The following is a 25614-nucleotide window of genomic DNA, read 5'->3' as shown; positions in this document are numbered from 1 at the left end:
GCTAGCACAGTCACATACAATGCAGAAAAATAACAATTCCTGCACTAACAGCGCTGATCACTCAACTACACAGACACAGGGCCTGGTAGGACACAGCGCTGCATACACAGACCTGACCACAGCGGAGGAGAGGTATGCGGGGGGACCCAGACCACGATGCTTCCTTCCAGCGCTTCCAGCAGCGTTCACCATGCGTTCTGGAGAAGATGGCCGCCGAGGAGCAGAGAGGAGGCTGGCCTGGAGGAGGAGCGCTGCCACAGGACCAGTCGGCAGCATGCAGAGAGGGCTGTGTGCAGCGGGGGAGGCGCCGGCTGTGAGACAGGGAAGGCGCGCTCCCCTGGCATGCATTTAACCCCTGGGACGCCGCAGCGCTACCGCTCTGCTGCGGTCCGCTGTCCCAGGGGGTAGTGGAAGCGCAGGTTGGTCGCCTGGCTCCACGCTGCAGCCAGTCCCCAGGGAGCCCCCTGCCTGGGGACTTAGGACCATGTGATCAGCGGGGACCCACCGCGGGACCCCGCTGCTTACCTCTGTCCCCCTTGAATCCGGCCATGGTCCGGAGCATCTGGGGTCACCGCTAGCTGTGACCCCAGACGCCCACCAGCATCCCCGGATCAGTACCGGCGTTCTGGTACCGGCGGGGTGTAGGGAAGACAGCATGGATGTCAGGACTGACTGTCCATGCTGTTCATCCAGTTGTACAGCCACAGCTGCATGAAGAATAAGCTTCAGGGGCTCTTCTAGCCCCCACTCCAACAGGTGCACCCGACTCCGGCCGGGCACCAAACTAAACTGAGGTGCCTTGGCTCGGGGGCGGGGTATAGGAGGGGGACCTAGTGCATCCTGGGAGGCTGAAAGCTTAACTCTTTGGTGCCCTGCGACTGACGTCACACCTATACCCCAAGGTATCCTGTGGATACCCTATGGACCCTGAAGTAGAAATACTGTTCCATACAAGAAGGTATTTTTAAGATATACTGAATTTATGCAACTAGAGAAAAAAAATGTCCATGCAGTGGTCATTATGTATGTCTGTATGTCTGTATGGAGATTTCAGTCAGCCTTTCCTACATGATATCGATTATTTTTATTTTCAGCACCCGTCGTGTTCAGTTACAGAACAGAGCTGGCATCACCAATAATAGTCTATAATTCATGTGTGCATAGAAAGATTTCATTTTTTTATTTACCCATTGCAATAGGTTTTCTTACCCATTCAAAGTTAAGTCTGTAAACCACAATGTGGAGCTAAGCAGGTCATACATGGGACGATTGAGACCAATAGACATTGCTAAATATTTACCAAATGTCTTGTACAATCATGTAACCAATGATTGTGCCCGTTTACATTTCTGATGACAAGACTGATATCACAATAGTGTACTGAGCATATGTGGCCCAGTTTAGTACAAAATACATTTTATATAAATCTACAGGCAATCAAGCGTCCCGTCCGCAAACTATATGCTGCGGCCCAAATGGGTGCACAAGTCCCCTAACAAGCGCTGCGTGTACTTGACCAGTAGCATGTAGCTGGGTGCTGAATGTGGCATGGTCCGTGTGATAAATTGTCTACACAGGAGCACCACCATGATGACATAATTTTTTAGTAGTCTCCAGTTTTCTAGAATAGATCCACTGCACAGTTGATTACTGGAAGAGGAAAACTGTCTTAAGCTGCCCATCCACTAGGCGATTAAACCTAGCGATGGAGCGATAACGACGGTCGTTATTGCTCCATCACTTGGTAATCGCCTGCAAGTCGGGCAGCAAAAGGTTAAAAACGACCAGCGATGCACGCGACCGATGGTCATTTTTGACATCAATCGCCCGAACATGACGGTCAACCTGACTACCACTGGCAGGTTGCCATGTTCGGGGATGATCTGCATACTCTGAACGTTCAGTGTATGCAGTTCACCCCGCGGGAGACGACGGCATCGTAATCGTGCCGTCGTCCCCCGCATCGTTAAGTGGATGCAGCATTAATATTGTTTTGGTTTTTTTTTATTTTGCTTATGTAACTGTTTGAAAAATGTTTTTGTTTCATACGACTTTCTTAACAATTAATTGCTGCACAAAGTGCAATATGCCTTTTTTCTCCTACACACTAGCTTTTGCAAAGCATTATGGTGCATACACACGGTCAGACTTGCTAGATCAACGAAGAACGATCTTATTAACGATGAACGATTTCTGACAGTATTTAAATGATGAAGTTGTCCAAGTTGGACTGTAAACACAAACGACTTCAGATATCTTTATCTGACATGCGGGCACGAGCATTGTTGGTCGACGCCTGCCAACGAGATGAACGATGTAGCGATTATTTCCATCGTTATCGTTCATATCGTCCAGAATATCTGACCGTGTGTACCCTCCATAAGTGTGCCTTTTGAGATAAGGACCCATAAGGTGTGTCCAGTTACCAGTTTAACCTATGATTGGCATCACCACCTCTTCATAGAATAACCTCCTAATTAAGCTTTATAAATGTAATGGTGGTCGATAAGGTGCAAAGTGTCCACTTTGCAGTAAAAGATCAGCACTTTTAGGAGCTTGTATATGGCGGAGGACATCTGCACCCTTTTGGCGCACCCCTAGATTATACTAAATACTCAGCAATACATATAGGCATACTGTATATGCTCCCTTAAGCAAGGTCATTTAAAGTATCCTTTACCAATTGCAATACTTGGTTATTTTTCCTAAGTAATAACATGCAACAATCATTGCAGACAGTATTGTATTCATCTGTATAAAGTATATTTGTTTTAAAATAACTAATTTCATATATTCTCTCTAATACCGTAATACTGGAGTGAAAGGGATGATGTAACAGTGTTATTACATAATTTCCTATATTACAACAGACAGCAAGCCCTGAATAAGAGGAGATTATGGGATGGGTCCACACTCAGTGATAAACTTTCATTAGCAGAGATGAAGACAACAGAGCCTGGCTGAAGACGTAAACCTCCATTCAATGCTTGGCTTGAGGCCTGGCCTCTGACCAGCAGCAGAATACTTGCAGAATCTAAGAGTGGCACATGGTACTGTGATACAGTAGAGGATACCTGCAGAGAAAGAAGCATACACTTCAGTTTAATTAAGCATTCATTTAAATGCAACTAAATGTCAGCGGAGAAAAAAAACAAAACATAATAATCAACCTTGGTGGGGCATACAATAATGTCCATTCCCATTAAGTAGCTAACGGCGGTATCCAATTAGCCCCAAACATTGTTCAGGAGCTAATCAATCCCCTGAGGCTAGCCGATTAGCCCCGAAGTGCCGCCCGACGCCGGCACTAATCGTGGTTTTACACATCTGATGTGTCCCAAGAAAAATTAATAAACAGTGCAGTTTTTTCACCGACGCAAAGGCGAAAACACAGGTCCGTGAACGTATCACGGATCCTATGTATTTTCGGCTTAAATATCTTATCATTTTGTCCGAAATAATAGGATAGGGAGACAAAAACATTGTCGAAAAACGGGGATAAGGTGGTTTATCAGATCCCACATAAATCATTGTTACACACAATACTCTACCCACAATATCACCTAACAACTGTTAAAATGGAACATCCTGTTTATGTGATTGCCTCTTGTACAGGTGACAAAAAAGCAAGTCACCTTTTAGTCAGAACCATGGTGGAAGCTACACTTCTACTCTGTAGTCACATGGTTTCCATCTTCCTATTAGCACAGCTCTCTACTGTAAACTAGCCAATGGGAATCAGTATGACTTAGGTCCGGCAGTTCAAATCCCGACGCGGGAAGACCGGCACTAGAAGATCTTGACAGGATAAGTATTTCTACCTCCCTACCCTCCCCCGCGGCTGTCCGTACCCGATGCCCGGCTTGCCTTCGTTTGGTATGCTAGGCGTCAGGATTTTCTATGCCTATTAGTCCCTTGTCGGGATTTGACAGTCGGGAAGCCAGCGGACGGCATCCTAACTACATACCAGCCAATGCATCTCAAACTCAGACAAACTGTGATCTCTATTTGCATTAGCTTGTGTGGAAGGAGAGAAGAGATACATAACATCCTATGTGTAAGTAAGTTACAGTTTAGCAGAGAAGCCACCAGGGCACGTTGGCAACAATAGTCCTCACAGGTTGGGTACGTTATCCCGGTGCTGATATTGCTGGCGGTCACACCTGTTGATGATATATTGGACGGTCATTCACCAGATCGTGCAGTGTGTACCGTCCGCACGATATATTGTTCAGTTGTACCATTGGACGTCGCATTGGCAGGTCGTCTAGTGTATACCCAGCCTTAGAAAATTTGTGATTGATTGGGAACAACTCATTCATGTCCCAGCGATGCACAGTGTTTAAAACTCTGGTAGACACAATTCTTTGTAAATATGCCTATAAGAGTGACTGTGAGTGGTATCATACTACTAATTAGATAAATGCTTACTGGCAGAAAGTTTAGGAGGAATATTTTTAATTATTTTATACGGTATTAGTAATTACAGGTTGAGTGACAGGGGAGATGCAGGGACACATAAGCCACAAGGGATCAGTGGAGGAACACAGGAGAAATGGTTTTGTATCATTTAATATGCCTTTAATGTCAGTGTAGGTAACTTTCCACTTCAACCACTGGGTATGGATTAAAAAAATGAATTATGGAGGTTGTGGCTTTGCAGCCCAACATGGTGGACTCTGACAGAGCTCTGTGATGCCCTTCATTATTTCGTCTCCTAGGGGCTGTGACCTAACCCTTTCAGATCTGGAACTTCATTCCATTGGGTTGAAACACAAGGAAGGGGAAAATGGAATAACGGGTCGCACCAAGGCTAATATATATGCAGAATTACCCTGTTAATGGTCTGTATACCTCTCAATTATTTATTATCATCAGGGGTGCAACTCTGGGATATGACCATATTACATAAACCACGAGAGAAAAAAGAATCCCCATATGAGTGCACTGATTCTTGCCATTAATCAACTTAAACTATAACCTTTATTAGAATAATTAATAACCACCTGGTCTGCCTTTTGAAAAAGCACTGCGAAACACGCGTCAGGCGTTTGAAGTGCCAGTACTAATGTGTCTAAAAAAATGTTGCCAATAATATGTTGATGGAGATCTAAATTAGTTAAATATTGTTATTATATGTCCCACGTTGTGCACGATACTAGTTGATCAGCAGTGGAGTTGTAAGCCGCACTACGGTGCAGAGTCAGTGCGAGCTCCAGCTGACAAGCTACTTTCCCTGCCAGTACACGTGGCAGAGGGAACAAGGGCTTTAGCTGACTAGCCGCACACCCTGCCAGTATACGCGGCAGAGGGAGTGCGGGATTCAGCTGTAAAGCCGCTCGTGCTGCTAGTACACGCGGTAGCCCTTCATCATAACAGACTCGTTACATGAGTCCCGGATATTTAATAATAGGTAGCCGTGCAGTATTTTTTGTATGTCCATATTATGGATTGATATAATATATTGATACTGTGGGAAGATCTTGATATATATTATACCTATTATATTGTATGTCCGGTGGAGATCTGTATATTAGACTATAATAAATACATTAAGAGAGCTTGTCAGCTCATGTATTATGCACTCCATACAGGTAGCTAATATATATGTGATACAGAGGGATATATAAACATTTGGTGACCTATTTATTCATTATTATTATTAATTTTCATACTCATTATTAGGCACCAATACATACTGATTATAGTCAACATATTTGGCATACCATTGAGTACCTATAATTAGAGCACACATGACTGAGCACCTATTAGTATTTTACATACTATTTTATAATTAGTTTTTTGTTGTATATTTTGTTGTGTTTTTACTCTTACCACTAAGTGGTTATTAATTATTCTAATAAAGGTTATATTTTAAGTTGATTAATGGCAAGAATCAGTGCACTCATATGGGGATTATTTTTTCTCTCGTGGTTTATGTAATTCATTCCATTGGGGCCTGTCGACCTACTGCCCCAATTGGTGCCCCTTGCGACCAGACCCTCCCTGCAGGGTCCAGGGGTCTGCGACTGCAGCTCCTATCGACCCTTCCGGACATGCTGCAGCTAGCTACAGGGATGGGGTGTTAGCATTAGGTAACCCTGGGAGGAGGTTGGGCTTAGGGTCAGGCACCACCTGACGGTTAGGGTTAGGCACCAAACGGGGGGTTAGGGGGGAGAGAGGTAGGATTAGACTACTTACCTTCCCTGTCAGGATTACAACTGGCGGCTATCCAGCTGCCAGTATATCGTACCCATTCCCTACACATACCTCCACAGCTGCTGCTTCCTACTCACAGGCCCTCCTTAGCCCAATTGGTTGGCATGCCCTCGCCTTTGTGGTCCCGTTGCTTTGGCATCATAGTTGCCAATTCCACTTATAGACAAATGGAAGTGGGCTTGGTTTTCTTTTCAAGTTTTTTTTATTTTATGGTTGCTTGCTTTTTATTTTTGCGTGTGCATTGACGGGGTGTCCCTGGTAAGTGTGTGTGTGTGTGTTTTATACAGGTAGTGACGGAGGGACGGGGGAAGGTTGGGTCTGGGGAATATAGAGCAGTAGGCAAAGATGAGGTAAAGTTGGAAGGGACAGGCAAGAGGGAGAAGTAAATAGATGAAGGAAATGATGCAGGTACAGTACACATGGGGGGGAGGAATGAGTTAAAATTACTGAGGTTAAAGGGGATAATGGAATTAGACAGGTGAAAGGAATGAGGGAGGTAAAGAAGAAGGGTGAGGGGAATGGAGGAGAGAAGTAGTGTCGGGTAAGGGAATGAGGTATGAAAAGGGTGGAGGTAATATGGCGGCTGGTGTAGAGGGAGGAGAAAAGTAATATAGGCAGATAATAAGGGAGGGTACACACTACGATGACAAGTAATCGGCATGAATTCCCTTCATCCCGTACCAAGTGAGATTGCTTGTACACACTGCAATCCTATGAACGATTGAACTGCACCACATCGTACACGATATGCTCAGAAAATATCATATACGACCCACAGAAGTGCGCAATCGGGCGTACACACTGCTATCCGTGCGATGTGTCATTGCAATTTGCCTGGAAACAACATATTGTGCAGATGTCATCCTAGTGTGTACCTGGCCTAAGAGAGGTGAGGGAAATAAGGCGGGAATGAGAGAGCGAGGGACAATGAGATACTCCCCCCACCCCAAATTGTTTTTTTGGTGGGGCTTTTTAGGAATGGTTAGTTTGTTTTTCACTTATTGGTTGCTTGTTTTTCATTTCAGAGTTGGCAACCCTGCTTAGCACACTGGCAGAGGCTGCCCCGCATTGCTGTTGGGGAGGTGAGATGGCACTGAATTCCCAGCACTGTTGCTGGTCCTGTGCTCTCAGCTGCTGTACTAAAGAATAGCTGGACAGTGATGAGATTTCACCCACACTACAGTCAGAGATGCAATTTGCCTGCTGCAGATTGCGCAACATATCTGGACATCTGTCCCCGATATCTCCTATCACTCCAGCCAGCTTATACAGCCATCTTTCTTGCTTGCAGCCACTTACTCTCCCTCAGTCCTTCAGTACACCACTTGCAGCTAGACAGACTGCAGATTGCTGAGGCTCTCCACTGCTATAGAAAAAGCTCACCTGTGCTCCCTCCTTCCTTGTTGGACTTTGCCACACCAAGACACAGGGCTGCCACCAAAAATTGTGGGGCCCGGTACTAATAAAACATTCAGGGCCCCCCTGGGGAAGAGCATAGGGCAAGGAAGGCCCCCCCCCCTTATTTGGGGGGGGGGCATGTTAGGAAAGGCTGGAGAAGGGGGAGGCAGGGCTGTTTGGAGTAGGGGAGAGGCACATGGCAGGGGAGGCTGTCTGGACTTGGGGGGGGGGGGGCGGACGCGCAGTGAAAGGCTGGCTGCATTAGGAAAAGGCTGGCTATGCACTTACCTGCAGCCAGCAAAAAAGCGTCGGTGTCATCTCAAACAAGGCACTGGCCACGAGCCAATCACAGCTCGCGGCCCGACAGCCAATCAGGAATGGCCACTGCTGATTGGCTATCGGTCCGCGAGCAGCCAATCAGAAGCGGCCACTGCTGATTGGCTGCTCGCGGGACAACCAATCAGGAGCGGCCGCTCCTGATTGGTTGTTGTTCTGCAAGAAGCCAATCAGGAGCACCCGTTTGGCTGCCGTTCCGCTCACGGCTGAAAACTTATTTGATGCTGCCAGCTGCAGCGTCTTCCACCGGGCCCCCTCTCTCTCCGGGCCCGGGACAACAGGCCCGGCAGTCCCCCCCTGATGGCGGCCCTGCCAAGACATGCTGGGCTGTGGACCTACTTTGGCATTGGGCTTACAGAGGCTTCAAATTTGCAAGGTATCTAACGCTAGACCCTGTCACCAGCTCGGCTGCAGACTGGATATGGCTGTTTTATTGTAATATACGCACATCCTGTCTAATTGCTCAATGGGGGAGTGTTTTCTCTAATAACCCATACCAAGATGCGATGCAGTCCGTGTTCTCACACCTTTCTATAATAGCCAGCAATTTGTGATACAGTAGCTCTTCTGTGGGATCGGACCAGGCGGGCTAGCCTTCGCTTCCCATGCACATCAATTAACTTTGGGCGTCCATGACCCTGTAGTCGGTTCACCGGCTGTACTTCCTTGGACCACTTTTAGTATTTACTAACCTCTGCATACTGAGAACACCTCACAAGACCTGCCATTTTTGGAGATGCTCTGACCCAGTCACCTAGCCATCACGATTTGGCCCTTGTCAAAGTCGCTCAGATCCTTACGCTTGCCCATTTTTCCTGCCTCCAACACATCAACTTCAAGAACTGACTGTGCACTTGCTGCCTAATATATCCCACCCCTGCCATTGTAACGAGATAATGTTTCTCCTTCATCCACTAGGGGACACTGGAGGACTTCAAGACAGTGGGGTATAGACGGCGCTGAGTGGAGCTGGCACTTTAAATTTAAATGAAGTGTGACTAGCTTCTCCCCTCTATACCCCCCTATAGGCCAGTATTAGTTTGTGCCTGGGAGGAGAGGTCACAGAAAGAGCTCTCCTGCTCTTAAGGACTAGGATAGTTTAATAACCTACAATAACTGAGGACAGACAGGCAGTAGCTGCATCTGCCTGTCTGCTACGCGGGACGCTGCCGGAGGGGACCCACTCGCAAGTGCATGCACTTAGCCTGGGGTCCCCAACACCTGAGACCTCTTAAGGGGAGGCGGCCACATGCCGCTGCTTGCATCGCGGACCCCCCCAGTCAGAGCCGCACCGGCAACAGCAGCAGGAGGCCTCCAAGCCTCAGCGTCTCCCTGTGAGTAAAGCTGGCTCCCTGATTAGCAGGGCAGCCAGCTTATTGCCAATAGGCGGTCCCAGACCGCGCCCGTGGCAGTGTGCTCCCTGATTAGCAGGGCAGCCAGCTTAGCGCTGACAGAGGCGGCTTCTCAGACCCCCCACAGAGACACGCCGACGGCAGTACAGCCAGCGCGTCTCTCTGTCAGTACGGCTGGCTCCCTAATTAGCAGGGCATCCAGCTCAGGGCTACATTAGGCGGCTTCCTCTGTGTGTGTGCTCCAGCTCCCTCGCTAGCAGGGTAGCCGGTGTTTTCCCAGCATTAGGCGGCTCAGCATTATACTGCAAGGCAGTATTTATATATAACAAATATACTGAATACACGCGCCAGTTTACAGAACAGCGCTAGAATGCAGGGGGCGGAGCTTAGCTCCGACTTCCTTCTCCTGCCTCCCATCAGCCCCAGCGTTTCACTGCTGGCGGCCATTACAGGGAGAGGCAGCGCTGGACAGCCTACAGCCCTGTATGTAATACAGCAGGGGTTTAGGCAGATATAGAGAGAGAGCATAATAATAGTTAATATTTGCCTGGCGTTCTGGCACTGCTAGTAGCGCTGTTGTGGGCAAGTGTGACTGTCTCCAAACTCTCTGTACCCCAGTATATTCTGTTTTCCTTACCCTGTTACTTCACCTCGTGGTTTGTGTGGGGTTTGTATGTAGCATGACTGGTAGGTCTAAGGCATCACAAAAATTATTTACCTGCAAAAAGTGTGGAAAAAAATTTACACAGGGACAGTCATCTACCTCCAGATTGTGTGACGGTTGTTATACAGATCAACAATCTGCAGAGATGTCAGAACCACCGTCTTGGACGCAGGTTACAACTGTTATGTTCTCTCTCTCTCAGCTGAACTGGAGGCTTCTCGCAGAGAAAGAGAGGCTTACAGGTCAGCTGCTATAGAGGAACCAGCTTGGGCGAGATGCCTAGCTGTTTCTATGGAGGGGATTTCCAAAGCCATGACAATGGCGTCCACTCCTCAGGTCTCTAAAAAGAGATTGTTACCCTCAGTCCTCCATTGGGATGACCCAGAGGAAGAGGAGGAGGATATGCCGGAATTAGAAGAGGGTGAGTACGCCCCAGATTCGCCTAAAGAGCCTCTGGAGTCTGATCTCGAACTGGTATCAGAGGGAATAGAAGCCTTGATTTCTGCAATAGAAACAGGTATTGCAAATACAGGAAGAAGACTCGGGTCCTGTAAAACAGTCTTTATTTCTTAAGAAACAAAAACAAGCTACGGCTTTCTATATCGAAAGAGCTGGATTACCTTCTAACGACAGCCTGGGAACATCCAGATAAAAAGTTTCAGATATCCTGGCATTTATTATCTTTTTACCCTTTTCCAGCAGATAATAGAAAGGCTAATAAAATTCCTCCTACAGTAGATTCATCTGTATCGTGACTGTCAAAAAAAGACTACGCTCCCTGTTCCTTTAGTCACGTCTTTAAAGGACATGTCCGAGCGGAGTCTGGAAAGCACGCTTAAGTCCATTTACACCGCTGCAGGTGTGACTCTTCGTCCAGCAATAGTTAGCTGATGGACTAACAAGGCTATCGAAATTTGGGCTAAGCAATTGGCGGACGGAATAAAAGATCAGCTGCCAAAGGAGGAACTCATTCCATTAGTAGAACATATAGGTGAATCGGCGGCTTACCTTGGAGAAGCGTCTAAGGATGTTTGTTCTATTGCCTCCAGAACTTCAGCTCTGGCAATTTCGGCACGGTGGGCGCTGTGGCTCAAAACTTGGCAGGCTGACGCAGAATCCAAAAAGGCTGTGGAAGCACTCCCTTTCACTGGAAATTTTCTTTTTGGGGCTGAACTAGATAAGTGGATATCTCAGGCTACTGGAGGTAAATCCACTTTTCTACCGACTACAGCTCCTCCACCTAGATGATCTTACTCGGGACCTTAATTTCGGGCCCCGGGGCGCTCATGTGGTCGTTTCAGAGGAGGATCATCAACGTCCCGTGGTGCCAGAGGTCGGGGTAGAACCGCAGCCACCACAGGCTCGAGTCTACAGGAGGTTAAGTCCACTTCTAAACCCAGTGCATGACAGGCTGCCCTCTCACCTGGGGGACCCCAGAGTGGGAGTGCGTCTTCGGGACTTCAGCGAGGTCTGGACGGAAACCTGTGCGGACGCTTGGGTCCGAGATCTTATAATATGGGACTACAAGCTGGAATTCCAACTTCAACCCCCGAATTGTTTTTTTACCACAGGTTTGCCAGTTTCCAACGACAGAGGTGTGGTCTTGCAGAAAGCAATAGACAAGCTTCTGTCCATGAAAGTGGTAATCCAAGTCCCCAGTCATCAGAAGGGAAAAGGATTTTACTCCAGTCTTTTTGTCATTCCGAAGCCGGACGGCTCGGTCAGACCCATTCTAAACTTAAAGGATCTTAATCCATATTTATGGATTTTCAGGTTCAAGATTGAGTCTCTTCAGTTGGTAATTGCAGGTTTGGAGGATGGCGAGTTCATGATATCTCTAGATATCAGGGACGCCTACCTGCACATTCCCATTTGGTCACCTCACCAGGCTTTCCTGAGATTCGCAGTTTGAATTCACATCCAGTTTCAGGCCTTGCCCTTCGGCTTATCTTCGACCCCACGGGTATTCACAAAGGTTATGGCTGTGATGATGAGTCTCCTTCGGAAACAAGGCGAATTCCAAGGATCAACTATTACGGGACATCACCGTGACGCACAACCTCCTCATTCGTCATGGATGGATCCTGAATTTTCCCAAGTCGCATCTGCAACCGACACAGAGATTGCAGTTTCTAGGAATGATCATGGACACAGTGTCTCAACGGGTGTTCCTTCCCCGGGACAAGGTAACTTCCATTCAGGAGATGGTGAGGTTGGTCCTTCGACGTCGGCAGGTTTCGGTTCATGTATCCGACTTCTGGGGAAGATTGTGGCAGCCTTCGAGGCTGTTCCGTACGGTCGTTTTCACTCCAGACCTTTTCAGCTAGATCTTCTATCACAATGGTTGGGATCCCACCTGTTTCTTCACAAAAGAGTCAGGTTACAACCCAACACTCGGATTTCCCTACTGTGGTGGTTAAACTCAGTTCACCTTACGGAGGGAAAAAGATTCGGAGAGTGGGATTGGATGCTTCTTACCACGTATGCGAGTCTAAGAGGCTGGGGGGCAGTAATTCTAGAACATCACTTCCAGGGACGCTGGACAGCACAGGAATCGAGTCTTCCAATCAACATATTGGAATTAAGAGCAGTTTTCTACGCATTACAGACAGCAGCTCACCTTCTGAGGAGCCGAGCAGTCAGGGTCCAGTCCGACAACGCCACAGAAGTGGCATACATAAACAAAGGAGGCACCAAAAGTCGTGCGGCCATGGTGGAAGTCAGCCAGATTCTTATTTGGGCGGAGAGCTACGCAAGGTCGATTTCTACAATCTTCATACCGGGCGTCGAAAATTGGATGTTTCAGCAGCGGTGGGGTCTTCCGCAGGTCGACCTCATGGCATCCAGACAGAACCATCAACTGCCCCTTTACTGCTCTCGAACAAGGGATCTACAAGCGGTGGCTGTGGATGCACTGTTAACACCATGGCGGTTCCAATTAATTTATCTGTTTCCTCCATTTCCCCTTCTCCCTCGAATCCTACAACGCATCAAGAGGGAACAGGCCAAGGTCCTGCTGATAGCTCCGGAATGGCCTCGCAGAGCTTTGTACTCCAACATTCAACTCCTGTTGGTGGACAATCCGTGGCCCTTACCACTCAGAGAGGATCTACTCCTACAGGGTCCTTTAGTCTATCCAAACTTAAAGCAGCTTCGTTTGATTGCGTGATTGTTGAAAGGGCCATCTTAAGACGTAAAGGGATACCTTCTAAGGTGATTCCTACGATGCTTAGAGCCAGGAAGGAAGTTACTTCCAAGCATTACCATCGTAGTTGGAAGGCATATGTAGCCTGGTGCGAACGTAGAGTTTTGCCTTCTACGGAGTTCAGTCTTCCTAGGTTTCTGTTTTTTCTGCAAGCAGGTCTCTCAGCGGGCCTTCGGTGGGGATCTCTGAAGGTACAAATTTCAGCGCTCTTGGTTTTCTTCCAAAAGAAATTGGCCTTATTACCGGATGTGCAGACTTTTCTGCAGGGTGTGGTTAGATTGCAACCACCCTTAGTTCCTCCTACAGCTCCATGGGACTTGGACTTCGTCCTGTTTTTCTTGCAGTCTTCGGTGTTCGTAGCTTTGGAGTCGGTGGAATTGAAGTATCTTTCATGGAAGTTGATACTTCTACTGGCTCTAGCTTCCGCCAGGAGGGTGTCGGAGCTGGGAGCTTTATCATGTCATCCACCATATTTAGTATTTCATGAGGATAGAGCTGAGCTACGCACGAGAATGGATTTTCTGCCTAAGGTGGTTTTCGGCCTTCCACATCAATCAACCTATTGTGGTTCTGGTTCTTCCACAGGATTCTCCTCCTTCTAGATCCTTGGATGTGGTTAGAGCTCTTCGCATATATGTAGACAGGACGGCAGCCGTTCGTAAGACGGATACTCTCCTTGCTTTGTATGATGCCGCTCGTCCGGGTTGGCCAGCTTCCAAACAGACACTGGCTCGATGGATTTGTCTGACCATACGACAGGCATATATGGCCTCGTCTAGAGAACCTCCATCTTCCATTACTGCACATTCCACTCGCTCAGTGGGTGCCTCGTGGGCGGCTGCTCGAGGCGTTTCTATGGAATCTCTATGCCGGGCAGGTACTTGGTCGGGCCGGCATACTTTTGTTTGGTTTTACAGATTTGACACCTTTGCAACTTCTGCAGCGCAATATGGTTGGTCTGTTTTGCAGGGTTCTCAGCGCTTTCCCACCCGTGATGGGAGCTCTGGGACGTCCCCACTGTCTTGAAGTCCTCCAGTGTCCCCTAGTGGATGAAGGAGAAAACAGGATTTTGGTACTTACCGATAAATCCCTTTCTCCAATACCACAGGGGACACTGGACGCCCACCCGGAGCTGTTCTTCCTGCCATACCTTTTATGCCTGTTTTTTATGCCTGTTGGCGACATGTTTGTTGTCTAGGGTGATGTTATGAATGTTAGATACATGTTTGTCGTCTCTTGTTTCATTCTCTTTTACTTTGTTTTCAACTTTCAGCTGTTATATGTACTTTCGCCTCCTCCTCTTCTGTCAATCTTTTTTCTCTGTTCCCCTCGGGCACGGTTCTAATATTGGCCTATAGGGGGGTATAGAGGGGAGGAGCTAGTCACATTTCATTTAAATTTAAAGTGCCAGCTCCACTCAGCACCGTCTATACCCCACTGTCTTGAAGTCCTCCAGTGTCCCCTGTGGAATCGGAGAAAGGGATTTATCGGTAAGTACAACAATCCTGTTTATTCACTTAATCTATTAGTGGTTTTAATGTTAAGGGTGTACAGATGTGTCTTTACACATCTTTGCTGCAATCGCACCAAAAAGCCCCTCTTAGCGTGCCAGGTCCTTTGAGACTCTGCCAGCACTGGGCATCTTTTTTTGCCGAAAATGCATCTGTAAGTCGCGATGCGACTAGGACACACCAGCAGACTATGCTGATTCATTCCAAGTACCATTGTGCTTCATATATAGACTTAGCTGCACACAGATATACAAGTGTTGCACATCAAATTAATCAGCAGAGTCTGCTGGTGCATCCTAGTCGCATCACAACACAAAAGACGACGCCAGGCAAGTCGTGCTGTGGCGTATTGAGGCTAGATGTATGAGGACACCTTTGTATATGCACCTAATCGGGGCCAACCTGCATTTAGCTTTACTGTCCTAGAGAAGGCTGAATCTTTGTTGGAGGGCATTGTAGTGTTGGGTGGTGATATAAATTAGATTCTTTACCTGGTTCACAATACTTCTAGGTTCCCACGCTGCCCCAATAAAGAATCTAGCCAAATGTGATGCACACTCCATCTATCTGATGGCTGATACCTGCAGATTACTGCAGGAAAAGGATCCCCACTGTGCCTAACCCTAACCTTAAGCTTTCCCTTAACCCTAATACTTACCTCTGCAATCTTTTGGTATTCTGACAGTCGAGATGCCGCTGCCGGTATTGTGACCATTGGCATCCTGACTGTCGGTATGCTGGTTACATCCCTACCCGCTGACTTAGATTATATCTTGTTCTCTGGGTCTTAAATGCAGGCTTAATGAATATATAATAAGTAGGACCAATGCTATGGCTAAATAGCCTGTTGTGTGTTTTCCCTGTATTTTATTGACTGATATATTGTTATATTTAATACATTTTGTCTTGATTATGAGGCACTTTTAGAGTATTGTTATAAGTTTATGTTTTCAAGTTGACACAACACAGGCTGTTACTACTTTTCACACTAGTGAGAATCCAGTTTCTGATGGCTTTTCTATTGCCTATTATAAGGCTTTTAAGGACAAGCTAGCTCCTTTACCAGTTTGGGATTTTAACTCCACTTCTGGTAAAACGTATTCCTCCAAACAAACAGTCCTTGGAAGCCCATATAACGGTTCTCCTAACAGGAGAAAGAAAGGCAGAGAAACGCTTTATCTATTCCCCAATACTCTGGAGGAGGTGTTATTACTTGTTGGAGAAGTCGCTGCAAGGTACCTGTATCAGGGACAGTAAACTGAAACTGCCTATGGGACCTCCTTCCTTCCGGAGCTACGTTTTTGGAATTACCAGCAGCTCGTGGCAATGAAAAGCAGTAAAATACACAGACCGTGACTACTACTAAAAGGAGCCTGAGGATTACTATCATGGTATGTGAAGTCTTACCTGTCTAAATTAACATACTAACCAAACCTCAATACAGACTGGGCCTTGCTTTACTAACAATATACAACTAAGCCTACTAATATGGACATGAACTAATACACTTGGCTGGAATTTATAACCTAACTGCACAAGCAATAGGAATGTTTTATGGTACTATTTAATATATGTATTTGCATGACTTTCGCAATATTACCAAAATTTGAATATTACAATTTTCAAGTGTTTTAATTGTTTAGTGTAAAGATAATACAGCTTTTTATTAAAGAATATTAAAATAAAGAATATATATCGTATGTGTCTTAATTGAACAGAGCTTCCTTGTGGGGGGGGATATTATTTCTCCTTATTGTGTATTTGGTTCTCCTAAAAGGAAAAGACCCTCTTCTTTGCCCTAGTTATAGGCCCATATTGCTTCAAAATATTGACATGAAGCTTTATGCTAAACTTATAGCATTTGTTTCAAACCTTTGCTTTTTAATGCCAGGCATACACTATAGAATTATCGGGGCGATACGCCAGATATCAGCGGATTATGCCGAAAATTGTACTGTGTACGGGCAATCGAGGGTAAAATATCGGTCGGGCATGCCAGATTGTCTAGCATTTCCGACTGATGCGATATTTTGTATGTTAAATGTCGCCCACATCGGGCAGTGTATGCCCAGCCGCGGACGACCGACTACCATTTCCCTTGTTCCTTCACAGGGGGAGCGCAAATATCAGGGCCAATACACTGAGATATCTCACAGTGAGCCTGATTCAGAGGCGCTCGCAAAAAGCGAGCGCTCGCTCTGAATCAGGGCAGGCGCTGTTTTATTTGGGAGCGGCCTCCTGGCTGCTCGCATAGCTGTGGGTGGCCGCCCACAGCTATAGCGAGCGGCCATGATGATGGTCGCGATGGTCAAGACCATCGCAATCATCGGGCTTGCGACGAGACCCTTGTGGTAGGGTCTCGTTCATCGCAAGCCCCAGGGAGCTTTCGGCTCTAACAGAGCCGGAAGCTCTCCACTGACATCACTCGTGATGTCAGTGGGGCCGCCCCCAAACGGCAAGCGTTCCCTCGGGAACGCCTCCGTTTGGGCAGCCACCCCCCCGACTGTCACTCAACATCAACAGCTCACCCCCTTTGGTGCGGGACCCGGAGCGACGGATTGCCCATCGCTAGCCGGGTCTCGTGCATGCGAACGACGGAGCCGGCTCCGTCATACGCATGCGCTGTGGGCCACCATCGACCCGGTTGCGAGCGCTCAGCGCTTGCGACCAGGTCTGAATCAGGCCCAGTGTATGCCCGCGAAATCTGCAGTGTGACAAGCTGTCAGATAAAATGTCTGTTGGTCTGACAGGCATTTTATCTGGCAGTCTATATGTCCAGCATAAATTGATTCATGGAGATCAGGTGGACTTTATCCTTGATGGCAAGGCTTGATACCATAACTTTAATAGTAAAAACATAATCCACTTTACCTCTCTATCAAAATCACACTTAATTATTCTGTCTACAGATGCAGTGAATGTCTTTGACCATGTAGACTGGGGTTTCATGATAGGTTGGCACCAATACCAGACCTCTCCAAGGCCTTTGACATAATGGATGGCACAAGACAGAAATGCCCATTGTCACCCCTGTTATTTGTATGGAGGTTTTGGCAAGTGCCATCAGAATAAACCAGATTTTTTTAAAAAAAATTGGCAAGCCAGGAACACAAATTAGCATTTTTGCAGATGACTTGTTATCTTTGATAACTGACCCGGTCACATCGCTTCCCAACTTGATTGCCAAATTCAAGGAATATGGAAGATTATTGAATTTTAAAAATAATTATATGAAGTCTATCGCTATGAATTTGACCGCACCTGCTCCCGTTGTTGATAATTTGAAGCACGCATTTGCACACATCTCAAATATGATGTCGTGGCTCATTACTGACCCGGGTCCCCGGCCGTCACTAGGCATCCAGGACGCCGCATCTCCCCAGCTGCAATGATGGATGGTCCTGCTGGCTGCTTGGCAACAACGGGCAGCTGCAGGGGACTGTTCTGCGTGCAGCTCGGCAGCTGCATGGAATTATTAATCAGGGGGCTGGTCTCACTTGCTGCCTGCTATTGGTGCAGGTTTTTCTCAAAAAGCAGCCAGCCCTGCACACCAATATCCGGTTATAGCTTATGTGTGAGCCTCTGGTCTGGATCCTGATTCCTGTGTCCTGGTGTCTTTCCTGCGTGTACCTTGCCTGGTCTGTGTACCTGGAGACCCCCAGTCTGATTATAACCTGGACCCTGTCTCTACACCTGTAAGCCATTGTATATTTTAGCCTCTGCATTTCTTTATTGAATTACCATCTACAAGCTTTTATAACCTGTTCCTAAGGGTTTATCAACTCTGCTGTTGTATCTCAATGCAAGTTACCTCTGCTATTCATTGATTATCCACCTTTGCTGTTTTACAATCTACTCAATAAATCTATATATTACCAGCACTGCTCTGTAGTTACTCAGCAGGTGCTTTCAGCATCTATGACCTATTTGTTTGTATTTTTGCCATGTTAATAGTATGCCAGCCAATTATCCTGCGATCACCAGAGTATTGTATAAGTTCCTACTGTCCTGAGCTTTAAGACCTGGTGCCAACCTAAGTACCGTGTGTGTACTTTACTCTAAGGCAGGGGTGGGGAACCTTTTTTCTGCCGAGGGCCATTTTGATATATATAACATTATTCATGGGGCTGGTGTAGGCCACGCTTCCTCCGTGTGATGTCACACGGGGGGCGGGGCCACAATCGCCGGTAATTACAGCAATGCCCGGAGCATCCAGAGGATCCTTCGGGGAGCTGTAAGGGAAGCAGTGTGACCGTCTGAAGCATCCTAAGGATGCTCCAGGTAGCACTGCTGCATAGATTCTGGCTGCAGTGTGCAGTAGCAGAAAAAAAAGCTCTGAGGGCCAGACCAAATGATACCGAGGGCCTTATAAGGCCCCCGGGCAGGAGGTTCCCCATCCCTGCTCTAAGGAAACAACGGGATAGAAGGCAGAAGACCTCTGTAGTGTGGCTCTAGGAGTCTTATACAAATACTCTGGTGTTTCATTACAAAGTACTGTATTTGTGATCACTAGAGATCTTTCCTAACTCTTCCCCACTAACTTTATCCCACAACTGAAGGCCATATGTTCAGACTACAGCAAATGGCAACCTAAATGTCTATCTTGGATAAGAAGGTTAAATGTAGTAAAGACAAAGGACCTCATTCAGAGTCGGTCGTTGCAGCCGCACAGTCGTAGGGGAAAGGGGCCGGATATGCAAATGAAGCGATCACAAGTTGCGGTCCTAAGATGAGATCGTTTGCTGAACGACCGAGGGTAAGAAGCGGTCGTAAGACTAAATCACGCCCCCTTCTCGATCACAACACACATCATCTCCTGGGATATAAGGATTAATCACGAGCATCGGGAACCATCGGAGCTGGTCGTAGAGCTTAAGGTTGACCATACCCTCTCTTAAGCACTACGATCAAGTCAGTGTAAAAACCTCCCATGTCACGTGTGTCAAGACACTACTTTGTTAATTATGCACTCCCATTAAACGCCGTTCGCATAATTAGGCACGCCTGCGTTTCATGCACCTTCCCCTGTTACCACCCACAAACGGTTCATTCTGTCACTCAAACTAACGACCTGGCTGTGTTCAAGGATAGAGAAAATATGAGATATGGTAAGAACTTACCCTTGTTATCTCTATTTCTACGAAGTCCATAGGGGTCCACAGGATACCTTGGGGGTATAGGTGATGACGTCAGGCACAGACACCACAGAGTTAAATTTTCAGCCTCCCAGGATGCACCAGGGTCCCTCTCCTATACCCCACCCCCAAGCCAAGGTAATTCAGTTTCGTAACAAGCCATAGGCCGGAGGAGGAGAACAAAGAGAGAGAAGAAAGTCTGGAACACACAAGAATCACATTCTCACCAGAAGGAGACGGAGAAACCGGTGACCAGATCAAAGCCCATCTGCAGTACAGGTGCGACAGGGCGGGAGTCCTGTGGAACCCTATGGACTTCGTAGAAATAGAGATAACAAGGGTAAGTTCTTACCATATCTCATATTTTCTACTTCAGGGTCCATTGGGTATCCTAAAGCAGTATCCTTTAAGGGTGGGGATGCTCCTGTGCTGTAAGGAGAATCCACCTGAAGGAAGCATCCTGAGAGGCGAAGGTATCAAAAGCATAATACCTTACAAAAATATGGACAGATGACCACGTGGCTGCCAATCACCGCTGAGGCGCCACATCGAGCTGCCCACGAAGGACCCACAGACCTAGTGGAAGAGCTTTAATAGAGGATGGAACAGGAAGACCTGTGAATCCATCGTGCCAAAGTTAGCATAGTGGCAGGCCAACCCTTTTTATGGAAACCAGAAAGGATAAAACCGAGAGTCTGATTTCCTAAATGGATTGGTACGGTCAACTTAAATTCGTAGAGCCCGTACCACATCCAAGGAGGCCACACCAGCAGACAGGACTGGGGAAGTAAAGGCCGGTACTATAATTTCCTCATTGATGAGGAAACTAGACACCACTGTAGGTAAAAAACCAGGGCAAGTGCGAAGCACTGCCCTGTTCCTAGGAAAGAAGAGAAAAAGGGAGGTCTACATGACAGAGCCCGCCATTCTGCGATCCTACTGGCCAAATCAATGGCCAGAAGTAATACAGTCCTAGCTGTAAGTCATTTTAAATCCACTGAGCCCAGTGGATCAAATGGCGGTCCTCGGAGAGCCCTAAGGACCACAGCCAAATCCCAAGGAGCCACCTGTGGAACAAAGGGATGCTGAATATAACGTACACCTTGCACAAAGGTGCGGACTTCAGGAAGAGTAGCAATCCTACGATGAAACCATACTAACAGGGCAGAAACCTGCACCCTCAGGTAAGCAAGGCGAAGACCGTTATCTAAGCCCACCTGTAGGAAAGCCAACACTCTGGATATCCGGAATACCAGAGGAGCATAGCCTCTAGGGCGACACAACTGAAAGAAAGTATGCCATACCTGATGGTAAATTCTTGCAGATAAAAGCTTCCGAGCTCTTAGCATGGACAGAGCCCCTGTTAAGTATAGAGCTGGAAAACCCCTAGACCTTAAGAGGGCAGTCTCCACCGCCACACCGTCAAGGACAGACAACCCAGGTCTGGGTATCAGCCAGGATCCTGAGACAACAGGTCCGGGCGTAGAGGCAACAGCTTCGGAGTGTTAAGTGAGAGGCTCCGAAGATCTGAGTAATAGTGCCGTTTGGCCCACGCTGGAGCTATCAGCAGGAGACATTCTTCCTGCTATTACTGGAGGAAGAAGGGATAATGGAGGGATGAGGTACACAACTTGGAAGGTCCACTGGACCTACATACGTCTACCAGAAGAGTTTCATCTCTGAAAGGCTCCACTTGTTCACCAGAAGATTGAACACCTCCGGATGAAGCGGACATTTCCCTGAATGCACGTCTTGACGGCTAAGAAAGCCTGCTTTCCATGTGAGGATTCCTGAATGAACACTGCCGATGATGGCAGGGATATAGCCTTCCACCCAAGCCAGAATTCGGGACACCACTGTTAGTGTCGCCTGACTTCGGGAACCTCTTAGGTGGTTTACATAAGCCATCATGATGGCGTTGTCAGACTGTACCTGCACGGTATTTCCGTGGAGGACCTGTCCTTCATGCTGAAGAACCTTGAATACTGCTCAGAGTTCTCAGATGTTTATGGGAAGCGCATAATCTGCTGGTGTCCACCTGCCCTGGAACAAGTGTGGACCCGTCACTGCTTCCCAGCCACGGATACTGGCGTCCTTCGTCAGAAGGACCCTGTCCGCAATCCCAAAGGGGGTGCCCCTTGTTTAGGGAGAGGGACCCTGGTGCATCCTGGGAGGCTGAAAATTTAACTCTGTGGTGTCCGTGCCTGACGTCATCACCTATACCCCCAAGGTATCCTGTGGATACCCTATGGACCCGGAAGTAGAAATTTCTGATCGTAGGAGTAGGACATCTTGTACTCCAAGCCTGTTCTAATGGCTGAGCAGATTTCCTGGCTACTGACTGTCTTGGAAAGCTGTATTTTAGACTTACCCTGGCCTCACAGGGCCGAAAAGACGAAGCCCCAGACCCCGATGGGACTGTAGCCGATGGCAGACACGCAGACGTAGCTGCTGCCTGCGGGGCCACAATTGTGTCCAGAAGAGGGCCAAACAGGACCTGTCCCGTAAAAGGCAAAGTATTCCAAATGGAATCTGCGTCCGCTTTCCAATAGCGCAACCACAGGGAGCGGCGAGCCGCTACTGCTGCCGAGGAGATTCTGGAAAGGAGTAGGCTATATGTAATACTGTCTCATTATGAACGAGGCTAAGTCTCTGAGAATTTGCCACTATTCACCTGCTCTGCTGGAGAGTCAGTGTGCAGAGATCCAGTTACCTACCCAGCGCTCCATGGCTTTGGCCCCCCAGCACACGGCCATAGCCGGCCTGGACGCCGCTCCAGCAAGGGAATAATTGGATTTTAGATATATTTGCACCTTGCAATCTGTAACCTCCTTCAAGGAGGACCTGGAGGGCATGGGCAGTGTAGCACTCCTCACTAGGCGTGTAACATGAGAATCTACCCGTAAAGGTAACTCCCATTCGGAAAAGTAATTATCCGCAAAGGGGTATGCAAAAGGTCAACCGTTTTTGAGGCTGGAACCGCTCACCCGGATTTTCCACGCCTCCTCTACATGATCCACCTGACCAGATAGAGGAATTACAGTGGCAACACCCTTATCCTTAAAGAAGGCATATTTGGATTTAGCCATGGGGGATATGTAATAACCAAAAGCGCACGGACTGCCCGTATAAGGCCAGGTATATAAACTTTAGACCCAGACTACGCCTCCTCTGCACTAAGGGGCTCGTGTCTGAAAAAGTCAATAATGTCACAGTCATCAGAGGTCATGATCCTTAGCCGTCTGAGACCTGAAAGGCCGTTTAGAAGGCCGAAATGGTGACTCCCCCTGTAAAACGTCCATCAGGTGCTATACCATTTGGACAATAAATTCACATACACAGGCTCCTGCGAGACCTGGGGGGGCGAAAAACAGGATACACTGGGGTACCATCAACTGCCCAGGGACCACTGCATGTGATGAGACCACCACTCGCTGCGATAACCCCTATGGGGAAACACAGGGAGCGTTGCCCACAAGGGCTGTAAGCATCTTAGCCAGCCGAGGGCGGTCCCTTTTTGTGCAGGCACAGTGACAGAAATGGGGCGTGATATATAATACAACATGCCCTCCATAAACCCTCAGCGTCTACATATCCCTCCGCTAACTGCACATTATATCAGTACATTATAGCTGGAAGAGGATATCCTCGTTCACGTTCCGACATGAGGAGTGTGAACGGAGCGTATGTGACTTCCCACACAGAAAAACTACGTTTACTGTGAGGTAATAAACACCCTGCAACACCGCACCACAAGGGCTGTAGCAGAAGAAGAACAGGGATAGGAAAATGGCTGACAGTCAGAAATGAAAGTACAGGCAAACAGCGCTAGCATTTAAGTCACATACAATGCAAAGATAACATCCTGCATTACAAGCACTGCGATCAACTACACAGACCAGAGCCTGGTAGGAAACAGTGCTGCATACACTGACCTTAATTGAAGGAGAGGTATGCGGGGGACCCGGACCGCAATGGCACCTGTATCAGCTTCCAGCAGCGTTTGTGCAGAGAGAAAATGGCCACCGAGGAGCAGAGAGGAGGCAGGCCCGGGGGAGGAACGCTGACACAGCCCGCTCAGACCGCTGTGGAATGGCACTGTGCAGCGGGGGAGACGCCGGCTGTGAGACAGGGAAGGCGTTCTCCCCTGGCCTGCTATTAACCCCTGGGACGCCACGCTGTACCGCACATGCTGCGGTCCGCTGTCCCTGGTGGTCTAGTGGAAGGCGCAGGATCAGTACCTGGCCCCACGCGCAGCCGGTCCCCAGGGTAGCTAGCTGTGACCCCAGCTACCTACCAGCATCCCCGGATCGGTACCGGCGGGGTGTAGGAGCGACAGCATGGACGTCAGTATTGACTGTCCATGCTGTAAGGCTCATCTTGTGCAGCCACAGCTGCACTCTGAAGAAATCTTCTGTGGCTATTACAGCCCCCTCTGTGAATGTGATACGACCTCCGGACACCCACAAACTGAATTGCCTTGGATTGGGGGTGGGGTATAGGAGAGGGACCCTGGTGCATCCTTGGAGGCTGAAAATTTAACTCTGTGGTGTCCGTGCCTGACGTCATCACCTATACCCCCAAGGTATCCTGTGGATACCCTATGGACCCAGAAGTAGAAATTTCTGATCGTAACAGCTAGTTTGGGCACGCGCATTGCGAACTTTACGCATGCGCAGTTCAGCGAACATCGGCTGCGTACGACCGTAACGACTGACTCTGAATGAGGTCCAAAGTCTTTACCTAAAATTTTAGATTTACTACAAACATGACCAATTCACATTCCTCAAACGTGGCTCCAAGAAATCCAACATCTCATAGGTGAAATCGTATGGGGTCGGTTAAACAGGGATTTAATTCGTCGCAAACACTTGTTTGCAGGTATTAACATGCTATTATGGAGTAGATCCATGTTAAAGATACCAAACAATGGGTTTATTTGGAGGAATGTTGTTTTCCTTCTCAGAGATTTTCCCATGGCTCCCAAAGCTAACATATATAGATCATCCTATTATCACTCCTACTCTATGTTGTTGAAAAAAAAAAAATGTCACTTCCACATATTCCTTCACCAATTTCACCTTTAACATCCTTTTTGTTTAACCTAGAGATTTTATTCCAGATTTTCATATCCCAACTTTCAAAATTTGGGCTGAAGTGGGTGTGTTTCGGATCGGCCAGCAGATATGCTCATCAGGGGACATATAGGGGAATTCAATATGGAGCGAAAACTCAGTTTTTGCGTTAATATCGCACCTATGACATCATTTTTGCTGGTTTTAGTTTTACACTGTATTCAATTTCAAAGACTTTTCGCAGGTTCGAAAAGTCTTTGAAAAAAAACGGGGATAACTTTTCACCACTGAATAGGTGGCGAAAAAAAGTGCAGAATTGGGGTTTAGGGGTGCAGTCTTAAAAAAAAATAGCCTGCACCCCTGGGAATTACATTTTAAAAATAACTGTGTCAAAAAAAATAAAAAAAATAGGGACACCCCAAAAAATGAATTTAAAAATTGGGGTGAAAAAAAAATAATTGGTAAAAAAAGTGTTTAAAAATAGGGAAATAGGTTCAGGGCTATTCTGCAAGTATGCGGCAGGTGCATAGTTGCAGAATTTTTTAAAACTTACTTTAGGGACATAAAAATATGCTAGTACCCATTTTCATGTACCCCAAATTTGATGCGACCACTTAAAAAAATGAAAAAAATAACCTAAGTGCTCTTCTGCAACACTTCTTCAATGTCGGGAAAAAACACCTGCTGCGGCTATTTAAATCCCCGACTTTCATTTGCAG

General features: G+C 47.3%; 1 protein-coding gene across 2 annotated transcripts in view; it reads right to left on the bottom strand.

The window, feature by feature from the left end:
- Window positions 1-1150: 1150 nt before the first annotated feature.
- MPI (mannose phosphate isomerase) overlaps window positions 1151-25614 on the bottom strand; it is a 41939-nt gene continuing 17475 nt past the window's right edge. For both annotated transcript variants that reach the window (XM_088443768.1, XM_088443777.1), the window contains exon 8: window positions 1151-3074. In XM_088443768.1, the coding sequence (XP_088299894.1) occupies window positions 2862-3074 (213 nt within the window). In that variant the 3' untranslated portion in view covers window positions 1151-2861. The remainder of the gene's footprint in view (window positions 3075-25614) is intronic.

The sequence above is a fragment of the Taudactylus pleione genome, unplaced genomic scaffold, assembly GCF_031769625.1.
Source record: "Taudactylus pleione unplaced genomic scaffold, aTauple2 ptg000019l, whole genome shotgun sequence".
NCBI lineage: Eukaryota > Metazoa > Chordata > Amphibia > Anura > Myobatrachidae > Taudactylus > Taudactylus pleione.
The sequence above is the reverse complement of the archived record's forward strand: the minus strand, read 5'-3'. Positions and strand labels throughout refer to the sequence as shown.